General features: G+C 45.9%; 1 protein-coding gene across 1 annotated transcript in view; it reads left to right on the forward strand.

Annotated features, from left to right (window-relative positions):
- Positions 1-16,820: 16,820 nt before the first annotated feature.
- The window catches only part of FNDC1 (fibronectin type III domain containing 1), a 127,159-nt gene continuing 125,285 nt past the window's right edge, over positions 16,821-18,694 (forward strand). The window contains exon 1 of the mRNA XM_084625161.1: positions 16,821-17,120. Coding sequence (XP_084481287.1) covers positions 17,024-17,120 — 97 coding nt within the window. The 5' untranslated portion in view covers positions 16,821-17,023. The remainder of the gene's footprint in view (positions 17,121-18,694) is intronic.

Raw genomic sequence — 18,694 nt, forward strand, 5'->3', positions numbered from 1 at the left:
GGTTTCAGAGTAACAGCCGTGTTAGCTCACGAAAGATTATGCTCAAATAAATTGGTTAGTCTGCAAGGTGCCACAAGTACTCCTTTTCTTTTTTCAAATATATTAAAAACACATGTTTAACTTTAATCCTCAGGTCACTAATCCTCTTTACACTATTGTGTGAATGAATTATACCAAAGTAGCCACATTTTCTTATGAGACTAATTTATGTCTCTTTCATCCAGCGAGTCAACATGACCTCAACTGGGACAGCACTTCTTCCCAGGCTAGTCTTGGCAGAAGAGACTCCTATCACCCCACTGCTTGGGAAAGAGGATGGGATGGGGGTTCAAAAGAGGAAAAAGCTGTGATTATGTTTTGATTTTCTTATCCGAAGTCAGATGCGCTAACTGTATTCAACAAGGTCAGAATGTGATAAGACTAATGGAGGGGACTTTTCTTCTTCTTTGTGAGAGCAAACATGCACAACTGCTCACAATCCCCACCTCCCTCAAACTGACTGTTAAGCTAAGAGACATTTTTGTGCCTATTGGAGACAAAGAAACACATTGAAATGATATGGAAGCAGCATGAGGAGGCAGGAGAAGCAACACTTCAATCACAAGGCAGGGCAGGGCTCCAGCATCTAGCTATCTGCACAACTCCGAGTCCTGACAGACTCCAGAAATTACCAGAATTATAATAGCCAATGAAGGAACTCAGACCGAGTAAATAGATAGCACAATGGATAATGTGTCTGACTACAGGCTTGACCTCTGCCTGCCTTGTGGCTTGGATCTTGGCTGTGGCCTTTTGAGCTGTGCTTTGATGTATTTTGACCAAAACTTGGGAAGCAAGAGCCAACACTTTGTATTCTTGAAACTGTTCCTACCTTTCTGGAAAGCAGCCTGTGCTCCTCACTGTTTTTTATCTAAACCTCTGTTTACACCTTGTCCTCCGTGCATGCTATTCTCTTCATCTGATGTTGAGTTGTGTCTAAAAAGGGTAAGTAGCCCCATTCATCCTTGAGAAGACCAGAGAGAGGGACACAGGCAAAGGGGATCTCTGAATGGGGTTGAGGGGATATGGAGTCACTGCACACTTTTGCATACGAGGCAAGTCCACCCAAACCCAGTGACCTCATGGTGCAATGGTAGCATGCAGGGGAGATGGAAGCTCTCTAAAAGTGTGGGGGGGGGCATGGGTGCCCATACAGTGGAGATGTCTCTATGTCTGGTCTCCAATCCAGGCCCAGGGATGCCCCTGTACACCAGTCCCCAAACAAGTCTGTTGCCTGGGAGCCCACAGTTCCTGGGCACCCAAGAGGAAGATGCAGGACACTTCTCACAAGCCCTAGAAAGAAAGTGCCCCGGGTCTGCAAGGTAGAAATTCTACCTCTAAAAAAGCCAAGATCATCAATTCCCTCAGCTACCCTGGCACCACTGGATCTCCAGTCAGGTACCAATGAGGCTCCCACTTCCTCCACTACCAATGGCTCTTAGTACCCAGGGTCATGGGGGTGGTGGAGAAGGAGATGCTGAGAGCCGTGAGTGGGGGCAGGGCCTGGGTAAGAGAAGGTGGGGCAGGGGGCTAGCCTCCCCAAGGGAAGCTTCATCCACCACCCCTGGCTAGCGTGTTTCAAATTAAGGTCAGGAGAGACACTGGTGCATGGACAAGAAGAAGGGTATGGAGAGGGAGGGAAGCCTGGGTAGAAAGGGGGATAGACCCTGGATTTCTTTCAGGCAGTTGCAGGAAGAAAGGGGGGCTCTGGAACAGTGGGTGAAAGAATTGGAGGAGACGGCTGGAAACCCACAATAGGAGGACCCTGTCTGGAGGCCATCCCACCACAGGTTTTCCCTATTAAATTGGGTAAATGGGGGTGGCCTCATGTTCAAATGTATATTGAAGGGCGGGGGGGGGAATTAATGTTGTTAGATAGTGGAGCAGCAATTTGCAAGACATACAGAGTTAGGAAAGGAAATGCTCAAGGTAAGATACAGTGGATTACGGGGGGTAGAAGAACAAGTCACTATTAACACTGGGCTTTTAATACAAATGGGAGTTTAAAACTACAAGCTATCACAGTAGCAAATGCTAAGGAGGTGATTCTGTCTGCCAGCCGACAGTCTTTTAATAGATCTGGCTGACCTGTGTGTCTGGCAGCACGTGCAGGAGGAGGGGAATGAAAGCAATGCTAACGAGCATCCCACCCAGTCTGGGTGTGGTTAAACATGACCAGCTTGTAAACCAAATGGAAGTTACAGAGTTAAAGGCGTTTGATGCTGTGTGGGCAGAGCACAAGACAGACAGTGGAAGACTAAGTTTTACAGCTAGGATGGAGGCACTTGATCCATCCCCACAAAAGCAATAGGCTGTGCCACAGGAGGCTGTTGCAGACATAACAGAGACAGTGCAGCAGCTGCTGCATCAGGGGTATCATCTACCTGTAATGCACCCGTATGGCTGGCAAAGAAGCCTAGTGGCAAGTGGAGGCTAACTGTAGATTATAGAGCCCAGAACAAATATGCAATAGGGGGAGCTAATGTAGTACCGGCATATCCGGAAATGACTGCTAAAATACATCCAGATGCAAACTGGTTCTCTGTGTTAGATGTGGCAAATGGCTTTTGGTCAATACTGCTGACAGAGGAATGTCAGTATAAAACTGCCTTTACTTGGCAGGGGGTGCAATATGCCTGGACAGTTTTACCACATGAATATAAAGATTCACCTGCCCTTTTCCACAAAGGCATGAAAGAGATTTTGGGGGATCTTGGAAATCATAAGTTAATCATTCAGTATGTGGGTGATATCTTAGCTCAGGAAAGGAGTGAGGAGGAACATAATGAATTGTTGACACAAGTGCTAACTGTTTCATGAAAGGAAGTCTTAAAATTAATCCAGATAAGGTCCAGATCCATCAAAATAAAGTTAATTTCCTAGAAGTAACAACTGGAAGAGATGGGAGACATGTTAACACAGATAGGGTGGTCCTAATTGAAAAACTCCCTCTCCCACAAGAAAAAAGGAGTTTACAGTCATTTTTAGGATTGACTGGATTCTGCAGGGATTTTATTCCTACGTATACTGAAGTGACAAAAGCCCTTATAAGAGTTAATAAAAGCTAAAATTTGGGAATAGGAGGAGGAACATATGGATGATTTTGCAAACTAAAAGAAGCTCTAAGGAGTAGTATTCCCCTGGAAGCACCTAATTCAAAGAAACCTTAGTCTTTCTGACTAATGGTGGGGGATGGTAATCTTGCAGCTGTAGGCACATACAGTAGAACCTCAAAGATATGAACACCAGAGTTACAGACTGACTGATCAACCAGACACCACGTGAAACCAGAAGTAACCAATCAGGCAGCAGCAGAGACAAAAAAGCAAAAGCAAATACTGTACTGTGCCTGTATTGCATCTTAAACATAGGCACAGCTGGGCTGCCTGGGAAAGAAGCTGCTTGCAAGGAAGCTGCTGGAGCTGAGGAGGGAGCTCAGCTGCTGCTGAAGCCTGGCCTGGAGTCTCAGCTGCTGGATCTGGAGCCCGAACTGTGCTTTGCTCAGAGTTATGAACATTTCAGTTACGGACAACCTCCATTCCCGGGGTGTCGGTAACTCTGAGGTTCTACTGTCATTTTATGGGACAGAAGAGAGATCAGTGGTTTTTGCATGATGATTGTTGCAAAGTGTGGAGTTAAAATATTCCATATGTGAAAAGGTGGTTTTGGGTGCATATTGGGCACTGATGCAGTTTAAATATCTTACAGAGGGTCAGCAAGGAATTCTATGTACCCATTGTACTGAAACTAGGTACGGCTAACAAATTGCCTCTGGGGAATGTTAGCTCTTATGGCTGAAAATGTGACCACCAAAATTCTAGAGAAGCCACAAGCATGGCTAGCAGGAGTGTGCTTACAGGGACAGCCACATGACTGCACATGGTGAACCATTGGTTTTGGGCTTGGGAAACAAGCACTGAGTGGTGCGATCACATCATTATGCAGGTCTGGGATGAAGAGCAGCGGCTGCAGAACTTTCGGATATGGAAAGCCACCTTCCAGGAACTGTGTGTGGAGCTTGCCCCAGCACTGTGATACCAGGACACAAAAATGAGAGCTGCTCTCTGTGTGGAGAAGAACATGGCGATCGCTGTGTGGAAGCTGGGGTGGTCAGGGAAGGTGCATGTTTCATGCATCTTCAGGAATTCTTGCCTTTACAGAAAGCTGCAAGCAGGGACTTTCTTTCCAGACCAGAAGATTCCAATGAGGAATGTTGAAATGCCCATAGTGATTCTGGGAGACCCAGCTTACCCCTTACTTCCATGGCTCATGAAGCCTTACATGGGAAACCTGGACAGCAGCAAGGAGCCTTCAACAATAGGATAGGCCAGTGCAGAGTGATCATTGAATGTGCCTTTGGCAGATTAAAAGCTTGCTGGCACTGCCCTCCCAAAACTCTTCACGCTCATTCCTTGCATCTTCCTGGCTCATATCAGTACCCAGTTCACTCCACCGCTTAGGACAGCTTCCAGAATGATAGCTGTAGTTATTCACAGCTATGAGAGCCTACATTAGGACACTGCCTTTTGCTGTTATCTCCCTTCCTGCCAAAGTTTTCTGTGACTTGTTAATTGTTATTTAATAAAAACATACTCTCTGTAAGATAATCAATCTTTATTTGTCTCCTACACATTGTGGTTGCTGCTGGAATTAATACACAGTGGCAATTGTAACATTTGCAGACTACAAATCATGGTCAGGAATCATCAACATTTTCATGCAAGGTGATAAGTTAACAAAGCATGGCTAAGTGCTGTATAGAAAGACACATTACTGGTGCTCATTATCAAAATGGTGCCTCAAAGCCTCCCTGATTCAAATCGTCCCCAGTTGTGCCCCTCTAATAGCCTTGCCTCTGTGCTCCACCCTGAGGAAAACTTTTCACCCTTAGCCTACAAATATTATGGAGCATACAGCAGGCTGCTATGATTTACATCTAACCTGCCAAAGTAACCTGGTGTTGTTTCTTTCCATGGCACACAGAAGGTCAGGCACCTCTGATTCCTGTTCAGATTGGGCACTCATGACCATCTGTGATGTGTTCATAACACTGACCACAACAGTAGAGAGCAGAGCTGGATCCATCTTTTCAGACAGAGATGGCGGGTGTACAGTAAACAGGGGCCATTGAAAAATGGCACAAAATGCAGTTGGAGGCCCATGCAATGATGGGACAGGAAAAACTGCATCATGGGATGTTCAGCCCACACCCATGATGCACTGCGATCCACTCTGCCTTCCCATAACTCCTACCTGCAGAAGCTGGTGAGTAGCACAGTGGGAGAGCCACCCACAGCGCACTGCTCTCCCTGTCGATGCTGGAGCACCAACTGTGGATGCACTCCAGCAACAGGAGTGTTGAGGAAACATGCACAAGCGATGTGATCATAGCGTTTTCTGATTGTTGCCGTAACTTGCGTTGACAAAGCTCTTTAGAGTAGACAGGGTCTTAGAGGCACTCACAGGTAGTGTTTAGTTTTCCCAGATTACTGAGGGGGGTGGGAGAGCTCAAGCTGGTTCTGTTTTGTATTGGTAAGAGGAGCCCCTTCCTGTTGAACCTGGCCCTTGTTGCTGCCGACTCTACCTGGCAGAAGGGTTACACAGGTAAAAGTTTCACTGTCCCATCTGAAGTGCTACTTTTTTGAGTCTTTCATTCTCTCCTGATTTTCTGGGAATGCAAAGTAGGTGTGAGAAAGAGAAGGTATAGCCTAAAACTACCTTTCCCACCTCCACTGTGGTGTGCACATGGCCAAATCGATACCTCCATGAGAACCGGTGGGTGGTGTAACAGATAATGGATCTGACTATGAATCAAAATATTGCAGACTCAGTTCCTGCCTGGCTTATAGCTCTGATCTTGGTAGCCTGCCTTTTGAGCTCACCTTTATATATTTAAATCAAAGCTTGAGAAGCAAAGCCCAACACTTTGTGGTCTTGAACCAGTTCCTTTATGATGCCTGGGTAAACCTAGTGACTGGAGTTTGCATCGTTGACTTCGCCCTGCTTCAATTTAGAGAAGCCCTGAGTTGTGCTGAGTTCTAATGACTCCCTGTGGCCACCACTTCAGCAGGGAGCTGTTGAATGCAGCAGGCTCTGGCCATGCTCCCTCCCAGTGATGAGCTGCCAAAATCTTAACAACCGATTCCCACCTCACCCCACAAGGGGGTCAAGGCCCGCCCACGCCCCCTGGGACTCCTTCTCCATCCAACTCACCACGTTCCTTGTCACCCCCCCTCCTGGGACCCATGCCCCATCCACCCCCCTCCCCTGTCCCCTGCCTGCCCCCAGAACCGGGCAGGAGGGTCTCGTGGGCCACTGTAGTGGGTGCCCACCCCGTCCTGCCCCTAAGAGCCAGAGGGACCTGCTGGGGGACGAGGTGGGGAGTCCCGGGGGTGCTTACCTGGGGTAGCTCCCAGGAAGCATCCGGCAGGTTCCTCTGGCTCCTAGGGGCAGGGGAGTGTAGCTAGCAGGGGAACAGGGGGAGCAGCCTCTCCCCCACTGATCACATCAAAAGTGGTGCCTTACGCACCGACTCCGTGGGTGCTCTGGGGCTGGAGCACCCATGGGGAGAATTTGGTGAGTGCAGAGCCCCCAACGGCAGCTCCCCACCCCGCACCTGGCCCCAGCTCACCTCCGCTCTGCCTCCTCCCCTGAACGCGCCACCCGGCTCTGCTTCTTTGCCTCCCCTTCCCGCGAATCAGCTGCTTGCGCGTGAAGTTTGGGAGGGCTGAGAAGCAAGTGGCAGCTTTGCACTCAGGCCCAGGGAGGCGGAGGCGAGCTGGGGAGGGGAGCAGTTCCCCCCCCTTGTGGGACAACAGGTTCTAAAAGGGCTTCTAAATTTAACAACTGGTTCCAGCGAACCGGTGCAAACCGGCTCCAGCTCACCACTGCTCCCTCCCCACCCATTGGCACACTGTCTATGGTGTGAGGCAGAAGAAAGTGGCATAGATCCAGCTATACCAGCTTTGGGCCATTCCATGGTTCCCTCACCCCAGAGATATCCCCACCTCCTCACTTAGGATAGCTGTAATCAGGGGCACAAACTGGATTTAGCGGGGCACAGGATCTGGCCTTTTATATGGGAATGAATGGCCTACTATTTTCTGGTGAAAAAGGAAAAAGAAAATCTCAGGTACTTCTTCCTATTATTCCTATTTTTAATATTCTTCCTATTTTACTATAAAGTTATGCTTTTATGTTACAATCATCTCTATTTGAATTAGCATGTGGTTCATTAACAATAAAGACAAGTCCTGTATTTGATATTATAGCTGCTCAGAAAAGACACCCTATAAGTCAAAAAAGGATTAATTTTGGAGCAATCTGTAAACTTATATTAGTATTAGCAGTTAGCAAAAGATAACAGCAAAAAATGAGGCAAATCTGCCAAGTTAACCCACTTGCTCAGGAAGTCATCAGAACAGGTCTGCCAGGCAGAGTTCCTTCCAGGCAGCAGAGAATGAATTAAGCCTTTATCTTAGCTGTTAATAATGCCAAATTTCTGATGCAGAAAATTGTGTTTAACTTGTAAATCTGAAGAGAGTTTGCATCAAAATTATCTTTGAGCTTTCCTAGAAAAGGATCTATTATTCTTTATTTTTATAACCGAGGTGCCACGTACCTGAAGTAGGACAAAATATGCAGTTATATCCTTTATCTTCTGTTATTGCACCTAGCTCCCTTCAGGTTGTTCAGTTCTTCCCCTGCTCAGAATGGTTCTTGCCAGCACTTTTTGTGGTGGTACTAGTCGTTTATTACGCTAGCACCCAAAGGGCTCAGTTTGGATCGGAGCTCCATTGTGCTGTATGCTGTACAAACACTGAAAAGAGAGTCTCTGCCCCGAAGGGCTTACAATCTAAAGACACAGACAGATGAAAGGTATGGGGATGGGGATGCCACATACAAGCAAATGAGATTGTTGATGAATTGGCACAACTTTGGCAGTCACATATATTATAGGATGTTTTTGTTTTTTAAATTAGAGCTAGAGGAAGGAAGCAGGAAAAGGAAAGAATGGAAAGAGGAATACTCAACTTTTCACCTGTCTAGCCATGGTCAGCAGGCTGGGTTTTGTAGGCTTCGTGACAAAGGTGAGTCTTAAGGAGGGTAAGGTATTGGCTGTTATCAGGCATTTCTTTCCTGTGCATAAAGACAATATGGAGATTTTTACAGGAGAAACTGACTGGCAAAGTAAAGGTTGGGGAAGGTGGCAACGTGAAGGTGTGTGGGGGGGTCAACAACATGATAGATCACTCACTAGATCTGCTGTACAGGGTGGGGCTAAGAAACTTATATTTGTTGGATTGGTGAAAATGGGGCCAGTGGAGAGACTCAAGGAAACTTATGGCTGCTGGAATAGTGTGTCCAGTTCTGGTGCCCACAATTCAAGAAGGTCATTGATAAATTGGAGAGGGTTCAGAGAAGAGCCATGAGAACGACTTGGAATAGAAAACATGTCTTATCGTGCCAGACTCAAAGAGTTCAATTTATTTAGGCGTGATTTGATTACAGTCTATAAGTATCTACCTGGGGACAAATATTTAATAATGGGCTCTACAATCTAGCAGAGAAAAGCATAATACGATCCAATGGCTGGAAGTTGAAGCTAGACAAATTCAGACTGGAAATAAGGTGTATTTTTTTAATGGTGAGAGTAATTAACCATTGGAACAATTTACCAAGGGTTGTGGTGGGTTCTCCATAACTGGCAATTTTAAAATCAAGATTAGATGTTTTTATAAAGAATATGCTGTAAGAATTATTTTGGGGAAGTTCTCTGGCTTGTATTATACAGGAGGTCAAATTAGATGATCACAATGGTCCCTTCTACCCTTAGAATCTATAAATCCCCCAACTCTAGGATAACAGCCTTCTGCTGCTGCCACCTAACATAGTGAGTCATATAGCTGATGTGGCAGCAGTCAGTGCTAAAGGTTTAGCGCTCAAACCTTGCTGTTGATGCCTGATGTGAGGGGTGTAAAAGTTGAACATGATATAATTGGTGCCTACCTTTGCGCATGAGTGTTTTTTAAAGAAAATCTCATACAAAAATTTACATTAAAAACAAGTTAGTTTGTCTGCAAAGTCAGTTGAAAAGTTAGGAAAAGCCAGATTGCTCAACAGGGGTGCCATTTCAGATTTTGGTGGGGGGCGGGGCAACTTTAACCGTGATTCCAGGGGCTACTTAGGCACCTAAAAACTCTAGGTTTTTTTTTGCAGATAACAACTTAGAAATTAGCTGATAGGAGCACTGTATCTAATTCCTATCTAAAGAAAGAAAATTAAATAAATATTAGATCCACTGAGCTCTAATACTAACATGTTCTGACATCTTGTGTCAAGTCCCTTAAGGGACAATAGTTAGGTTTAAAATTTTAATGTATATTCTTACTTTGTTATGAACTCTTGAATACAACAATTGAAACAACTGTAGAAAAATCTAGATTACTTTCTATCACTTTGCAATTCACCAAAGCTCGGAATAGATAATTTAACTTTTGGAAACATCCTACTAAGGCAAGCCCCCTGGAGTTTATACTGCACCTGCCTAGGGCTCTAGGGGTGACTGTTACCCCACTATAAATAATAGACTAGAAACTGACTTTAAACAGGAGTGAAGCTGACAGTTTCAAGTTACTTTCACAGTATTGCCAACCTCAAATGTTCAAAAATCATGAATCAGGTTCACCAAAAATCATGAGATTGACTTTAAAATCATGAGATTATGTAAAAATAATAGATTTGGTGTTTTTTTTTTATTTGCCTTCTGCTTTTTGAGCCTTGAGGCTGCACTGGGTCCCATTTTGAAGCACAGCCACGAGAGCTAGAAACTTCATTTTTCTTTAAGAATGAAGACTGAAATCATCACATCCACTTGACTCCAGGAGCTGGGGCTTTAAGAAAAACAATAATTATCATGAGACTAATGACAAAATCAGGAGAGTTGGCAATGCTGCTTTCACTTGTTTAAAGGCTAGTTACTTTCCAGAAGGCTGGAAAGCACTGCAGTGACAGAGTTGCAGTTTTCACAGGAGAATATTTCAAACCAAACATCAAGAAAATTCCACATTTAAAAGTTGAGATAAAAATTGAGACTATGGAGGTATATCAGGGCCTCTGCAGCAGGAAAGAAAATAAACAGGCACAGGAGCTCTGGGCAGCTCTTTCTCTCAAAAGAAAGTTGGAGGATGAAACCTTCTAGTCCTTAATCCAGTAAAACTTCTATTGCCATTAGTGCCTCCATGAATAGATATTAACATCACAGTGAACATGTGCTCAGCAACTATACATTTCATGCTTAAATATCTGAGCCATCTTATCCAGGGCTACACATCTTGTACACATTGGCTCAGGAACTACATTTTCTGGCATATTCTGAACAGTGCTGAGTATGCAGATGGTGAGTAATACAAATCATGCAATAATAGTCAACTTTATGGACTCTGAGGGTGCAATTTCTGTTCTTTGTTCTGGAATTGGCCTGAAACCCTAAGAATTTGAGGCATAAACACATCTGATACTTGTATGACACTTTCTCTTTACTTCCTTTTCTCAAACATAGAACAAAAATGACTAAACAAAATGGTTTTCAGTTAAAATCTAGAACTGCACGGCAGGCATTACTCTACAACCCAACTGGGGCAGAATCTACCACCCCTTGGGGGTTAAGTGATCTTCTTTCATCTGATTCTCATTTTCCCTCTTTCTTTCATCATCCTTCCTGACCTCTCTGCTGCTTTTCATGCTGTCAAACATGACTTCCTTCCCAATCACCTGGGACCAATTGCTGGAGTCTCAGAGAACTGGCTGCCTTGGTTTTGCTCCCATCTATCAGAGCCTCTTTTTTGCAGCACGCAGCAGAGAGATAAGCTTGTCTAGTGGATAGGGCACTAGCCCTGAGAGACCTGGTTTCTGCTCCCCCCATGGACTTCCTGTATGGCCTTAGAGACAGAGTTTCAAAGCCTTTTAGGCACCCAAAGATGCAGCTAGGCATCTAGTGGGGTTTACAAAGCACCTAATCTACTAGGTGCCTATACCTTTGAAAATCTGACCCTTAGTCTCTATGCCTCAGAGTCCCATCTGTACAATGGGGATTACAGCACTTTTCTACCTCACTGAGGGGCTGTGAGGAGAAATAGGTTAGACATTGGGAGGCTCTCAGATACTATGGTGATGGGTCCACATAAGTACCACAGGTAGAGTGGGAACTTCTCTATACCACTGCTATCCCTTCCCTGGGTTTTGGCCCCTTCTTTTCATCGACACCCCTCAAATCTCTCTCTTTACTGAATGTAAACTTTGTTCTGAGGGCTTGGCTGGATTTCTTCTGAGTCCCCTGAAGTCTCTCTTCAACACCTCCCACCCTCTGCAGAAGGATTCCATCTAATGACTTCCAGATCCTTAATTTAATTACCAGCCCTTTCTTATCTTAATCACCCTGCCTCTGTTTGTAAACAAAATGCTGACTCCCTATCCCAGGGGAACAAGCTGGGAACAGCATCTCTCCTCTGGTGAACTCACCACTCCACACTAATGTTGTGCAGTTAAGAGCACTGCCTGGGAGCACACCTCCTGTATGAAACTCGGGGGGGGGGGAAGGGGGGAGGCTGTAGCCCCCTCTGTCCCCCTTAAATGGCACCCCCATCTCCTTGCTGGGGTTCTCTCTAGAACAGGGTCCACTGCTTCCTGGCCTTTAAAGAAGCAGAGTACCCTGTTACACTGTTGGCATCTTTCTTGCTGTTGTCTTCTGCTCAAATGACACAACTTCTAGAAATCAAACATGAAGAACCCTACAAGCCAAATAGAATGGGCAATTTCATTAGTTGGTGTAAATTAAACATAAGAACGGCCATAGTGGATCAGACCAATGGTCCATCTAGCTCAGTATCCTGTCTTCTGACAGCAGCCAGTGCCAGGTGCTTCAATGGGAATAAACAGAACAGGGCAATCGTTAAGTGATCCATCACCTGTCAGCCAGTCCCAGCTTCTGGCAGTTGGAGGCGTAGGGACACTCATAGCATGGGATTGTGTCCTTGACTTTCTTGGCTAATAGACTTTGATGCATGAACTTATCTAATTCTTTTTTGAACCCAATCATATCTTTGGCCTTCACAACATCCCCTGGCAATGAGTTTCACAGGCTGACTGTGTGTTGTGTGAAGAAATAGTCTTTGTTTGTTTTAAACCTGCTGCCTTTTAATTTCATTGGGTGACCCTTGGTTCTTGAGTTATGTGAAGGGGTAAATAATACTTCCTTATTCACTTTCTCCCCACTATTCATGATTTTATAGACCTCTATCATAGCCTCCCTAAATCGTCTCTTTTCCAAGCTGAACAGTCTTTATAACCTGTTGTCATATTGAAGCTGTTCCATATCCTTAATAATTTGGTTGCCATTCTCAGTACCTTTTCCATTTCTAATATATCTTTTTTGAGATGGGGTGACCAGAACTGCACGCAGTATTCAAGGAGTAAGCATACCATGAATTTATATAGTAGCAGTTTGATATTTATGATCTTATTATCTATCCCTTTCCTAATGGTTCCTAACATTCTGTTGGCTTTTTTGACTGCTGCTGCACATTGAGTGGATGTTTTCAAGGAACTATTCACAATAACTTCAAGATCTCTTTCTTGAGTGGTAACAGCAAATGTAGACCCCATCATTTTGTAGGTATTGTTGGGATTATGTTTTCCAACATGCATTACTTTGCAGTTATCAAGATTAATTTTCATCTGCCATTGTGTTGCCTACTCACCCAGTTCTGTGAGATCCCTTTGTAACTCTTCAGTCTGCTTTAGGCTTAACTGTATGAGTAATTTTGTATTGTTTGCAAACTTTGCCCCCTGGTTGTTTACATTCTTTTCCAGATCATTTATGAATATGTTGAATCGCACAGGTCCAAGTACAGATCCTTGGGGAACCCGAGGGATAGCTGTTCCACTGATGTCAAGAATATAAGAGATTAATTGACTTCAGTGAAGCTGTGTCATTTTACATTATCTGAGGATCTGCCCCAATGTGTTTTTAGAAATCAAAGAGACATAACTTTTAAAATGTTGCATTTTTTTGATCTAGGCATTATTGTAGGATTTTGCAAAATGTGCTTATTATTTATCTGTCCTCATGTGTGGGGAATTATTTCCATAAACAGAAGAAAGCGTATTAGCAAACCCTAAATGTATATTTTAGATTGGGCTACATCTTAATCCTAGATATTACACTAATTTGAAATACACTGATATATAATTATGGAAAATACCTTGATAATATAACCTCCCCCCACCCCCTGCACTGGCATGGGAAAGGTAAAAGAGAAAAACAAATTCCACATTACCATAGAAACAAGTCCGTACTCATTCAGACATGGTATCCAGGTTGATTTATTACATATCCACATTCTCTACAGAATTCTATTTCAAAAATACTTGCCAAGGCTATGCAGCTTGTAAAGGCGATTAGATTAAATTCTGTTATTAGGGACACATTACTCCACTCCTACTCACTGCAAACTTCTGCCTTGACTGACTGCAATTTTCACTGGGTAGGTAATAAAAAAATATTGGAAGAAAAAATAAAACCTTTACATTTTGTAAACTCCACTTGGATTCACTCTTTCTGACATAAACAGATGCCACTCTTTTTTCAACTGGAACTGTGTGTTGTGGTGTTTGTCCTTTTGAAAGCGTGTATTTTAAGAGCAGATATGGGGCCTTATTCCGCTGAGAAGCCTCAGCTCCCATGCAATTTCATTACACTTAGAAGTCAATGGAAATTGAGAATACTTAGGGCCTAATGGTATTTAGGTGACTAAATAGCTTTAAAAATCTGGCCCTTAATACCTTGCAAGAGACATTCAGCACCTTGCAGGATCAGGCCCCATGCTATCCAAAGCCTACTCCCATATGTCTTCGAAAACCAACTCAAATGTCAGTTATACATTCCTAACAGGGGTGGGCTCAAGACACAGAATTAAGACAGGCTTTGGATTTCTACCAAGTAATAAGTGTCCTCAACTTCCATTGAGCTACACTCATTTAAATTAATTAAAACCCAGGACCCAAATATTGAGATGTATAAATTGGTTTGGGTTGGGTCTCTGACAAGGCAGCCTACAGCTTAAGAAGAGTACTACCTCTTGGTCAGTCCTCCCTGTCACCTGGCATGGGTCTTTAAGAGTTTGGGGTGGCAAAGCCTGAAAGAATATGGGGAGAGAGGAAAGAGGTCCCAGGAAAAAGTAATATTTAAAAGGGATCCTGTTACAGTATCTTTCAGGGCCTGGAGCCTTGCAGAGGGGGTGGGGGCAAGGCTCCACTCTCACCCAGTCAATTAGGTATGAGCTGGGAGAAGGAACCAACTGAATTGGGCTCATAGGTCTTCTGCTTGGGGGATAAAAATAGCAGTGTGGATGTTCCCACTTGGACTGGAGCCTGGGCTCTGAAACTCAGTGAGCTGGGATCTGAAAGCCCAGGCTCTAGCCCCAGTGGGAATGTCCACACTGCTATTTTTAGCCCCATAGCGTGAGCTCTGCAAGCCTGAATTAGTTGACCTGGGCTCTGAGCAGGAGTACAAGTATGGTGGTAGCCTCCAGCACCCCGTACCTGCAAGAGATTTCTAGCCTGTATGGGGTGCCAGAAAAACCTGGCGCTGCCAGATGGCCCCACACCGGCAGATCTTCCCTCTGCCCCCACAGCTGCATAGCCCTTCCAGAGGACATGGGGCAGGGGGCTATGCTCTGTTCCTTTCTCCGCTGCCACAGTGCTGAAAGGAGCAGAACTTGGCTAGGGCATTTGATGGGAAGGAAGTGGCTTCCCCAGAAGCATCTGTGAATAAGCACATGAACGGCAGGAGGGAGGGTCTGCACCCATTCCCACAGGGGAGATGTGAGTCACGCTGGCTCAAGTGTAATCTCTCTGAGGCCAGATTCAGTGCCCAAGGAAGCCAATTCACTGCCTGCTCTTAACAAGGAAATTCAGGCAGAGCTGAGCGTTACTGTGGCTGAAACTGAGACACAGCAGAGGCATGCTGTGTATCACCTTCCATCCAAGAGTGGGGAAAATGAGGCAGTTAATGAGTACTGCCAAATGTATGACACCTGTCCGACTGCTTAAGGTAGGAGTAAAGCAGATGCTTGGGAGAATGCTGAGAGTGCCGGTAAGCCTTTCAGTTGAAAGATGTTGCATGCGGAGAGACTGGGAGAGAGAGAGAGAAAGGCCAATGGGACAGCTCACCCGGGAGCCATGATTTAAAATGTCAGAGATGCATATAGTCAGTGAAGAAACATGCTGACTGCATGACTCTGAGATTTCAAATTTTGAGTCAGAAATGTGGCTTCTCACAGTTTTTCTGTGTTGGCGGAACATACAGAATGTAAGTTCCATGCCATTCCACCATCTGTGGGTCTGCAAAACACTCCAGTGTCAAAAAATTGTTATGCTAATTATATATAGGAATAAATCACCAACAAATTAAATACCTTAAATATTAGAATAATAATTAATCAAATTACTAGACATCATCCCGATAATTTATGGGTACACACTAGGGACCCTATCCACTGCTGCAGATCCTGGCAGAGGCTCCCAACAGCAGAGAATCTAACTGGGGAGAGGGCAGCTGTAAGCATTCTGCTGCAGGGGTGGGAGGGATGGAGCAGGGGAGCAGTGCCTCAGTAGCTAGCAGTGCTTACCAGAGAAGGAGAATGACCAGCCTGACTAGGAAATGTTCACTGAATCCTATTCATTCTTAACAGCACAATATATATGCTAACAAACTTAAACAAAGGCACAAACATAAGGGAGACACTGATAGTGTGTTAGGGGAAAGTGGGGTGATTGTCCTTCCTATCCTTCTTTCATTTAAGAAGTTTTCAATTTGGGGTGCTGCTGGATCCTCAATAACACCTGGAAGTACATGTGGCACCAAGGGCCCAAAGCATCATTTTACAACTGCATCTGTTAAACAGACGCAGTTGTAAAATTTTAGACAGGTGAGGGGGGTGTCTGAGGGGTGGGGCGGAGTCACATGGAGGGTCATGGCGGGGGAGCACATGCCCCCCCGTGTGTCCCTCCCATGAGTGCAGTACCGGCAAGAAATGATTTAGCATAGGTAAGTCTTCACAGAATTGGGGCCATGGAGAGGATTATAAAGCCATTAAACTGGTTCTGCCCACCTCAAGATAACTGTACAACTGTAGTTACTTCATCTGAAAGGTGATCTGTAAAAACGATTAAGGAATAGTAATTTTAGGATATTTTTAGACTGCCCTAAATTCGGTGGAGTCTGCTTCTTAAACTGCCTTTTCGTTGTTGTTGCTGGTGGCAAGTGGCAACCAGTCACATCATCCATAAAGGGGGCAAGTCACAGGTCGGTGGGGGAGGCAGGAATTCTCTGGAGGGTTCAGAGGAGCTGGAGACTGTCAGCAAGGACTGGTGTGGGGAGTTCCGGAGGGCGAGAGGGGGTGACTGGAGAGCCTCAAGTCTCAGCGATGAGAAGGGAGATGGAGCGTGTCTCTGGACTCCGAATAGATTTAACTAATGACAGGGCAACCCCCAGAAAAATAGCAGGGAGGAGGAGGAGGGGAAATAAATTCCTTGGTGTGGAAGTGCCTGAACATTGAAGCCACAACGCAGGGGACAGACAGTGTTTGGGGCGGAGGGAAGATTTTTCTGCCTTCCCGCTTTGCCAATAAATCAATGGGTGGCGCGGGGGAGGAAAAAAATCAAAGCAGGTTGCAGGCTCCTTCTCTCCCCCAGCCTCCCGTTGCAATCTCCCGGGGCGCCAGGAGGAGGAGACAGAGGGAAGGCGCTGGGGAAGCGGAGCGGCTGCCGCGGCTCCGGTCGAGATGAAGGGAAGTGGCGAGGCTCGAAGGCAGAGGCAGCGGGGCTGAGCGGGGAGCTGCGGGATTGTCCTAGCGCCTCTGCCGCTCCGCCAGACCCCGTGGCCCGCGCCCCGGCGGGACTGACTCCGGCGCACACCGGCTCCATGGCTGCCGCCGCCCGGGCTCCGCTGCGGCTGCCCTGGGCAGCGCTTTTGCTCCTCGCTGCCGCGCTGCTGCACTCCGGCTCCCCCGCGGCCCCAGGTACGGTCTCCCTCCCCGGCTCCCGGCGCGGTGCGGTTGATCGGGGGCAGGGAGTGTGCCGCTGCCTTGCGCGTCTCCCCCGCCCCAGGCAGCCCTGTGGGCAGGCAGGGCGAAGAGGAGGCGCTGGGCTGCACGGAGCACAGGTGCATGACTGAAGCGGATTGCACCGGTGAAATGAACACAGCCGGGGCCCCCGCCACTACCCGGGGGGAGGGAGATCAGGCGCTGTCCCGATTAGTGGGGATGGAGCAGGTCGGAGGGGTGGGAGGCGGAGACCCACGCGGCAAAACCCCTCACTCCAAAAGCAAAATAATGTCATCCAACCCACTTTAAATCCGGGGTGGGGGGCAACCCTGCAGCTCAGCTGTGCCTTGGAAACCGGGAAAATGTACTCCCCGCTCAGGTCCTTGGGAGGTCAGCTCTTCATCCTCCTCGCCGTGCCAGTGGGAACTCCGCGTACTTTCCGTGACCAACATTTGGCGTGGTGTGTAAACGGCTGATTGCCTCCCCTCCCGACGTTCTCACTCTCCAAAGCCCGTGTGTGTTTTAGCGGTGGCTTCGGTTTGCAGGAGGGGAAGTCGTGGCAGCAGTATGCGTCCGTGCTAGTTGTTTCCAGCTAAGTGGAGGCAGTTTTGCAGGCAGTCTCGCCCGGGGGCACATATTTGACAACGATATTTAGTGTGTTGATTGTGCCCTGGTATAATTAAAATGACAAGGTATTAGAAAAAAGTCAGAAAGCCCTACTTACTTGGGGATTTATTTTTTCCGGGATCTCCCTGTTAACTGCAAGATCAAGTAGTTGGTTGTGGTTTTTTAAAACAATGCATCTTGGAAGTGAGCAAAGAATGTCACAAGTTAACTTTTACAAAGGCCTTAAATCATGTGTGCGACATTATAAATGTGGCAAGGATATGAACCTTTCTAATGTATTTCAGTCTCCTACTGCTCAGAAGCAACTTTGATCTGTTTGTTTGTTTGTTTGATTCTGTGAAAGGACATTTGTTTTGACTGCAGAAGCACCCTGTCTTTATGACTAAAACACCTGTAGCCCTCTGTTATTTTCTTCCTTCCACTGTCCTCTCTATGTTCCTCTGGAATCGCATTTGTTTGCTGTGGCGGAGTGAGCTCTGTCACATTTCCCAGTGCTACCCACCCCTCTTCCCAGTCTCCTTACACACTATAAATCACTCCAGATCGGTGGAATGTTTTAGCTGGATCGTTCTTTGGAGCCTCAAACCATGGCTTATCTCCACCACATTAACACAGAATTTACAGTTGAAACGATGGCCAGATCAGAGAGGGCCAAACTAGTACAAATATATCTGGGGAAATAAATCAAATTATCTGAAAAATGTTTTATCTCCATGTCCCATAGAAGCTGTCATGGGACTGATGATTTGTTTAATCTGTTCCCTGGAAAACAGTTACTATCTCCAGCAGCAGAACCCCTCATTAGGTTGTGAAGATAACTGTGATGGAGCTGCATTCTGCTGGTGGCAGAGACCGCCAAGGCAATTAAGTGCTCTGGCTGAAAGGACATTCATAATCAAAATTAACACCCTACGTTAGAAGAA

The sequence above is a fragment of the Lepidochelys olivacea genome, assembly GCF_965140295.1.
Source record: "Lepidochelys olivacea isolate rLepOli2 genome assembly, chromosome: 3".
NCBI classification, from domain to species: Eukaryota; Metazoa; Chordata; order Testudines; family Cheloniidae; genus Lepidochelys; species Lepidochelys olivacea.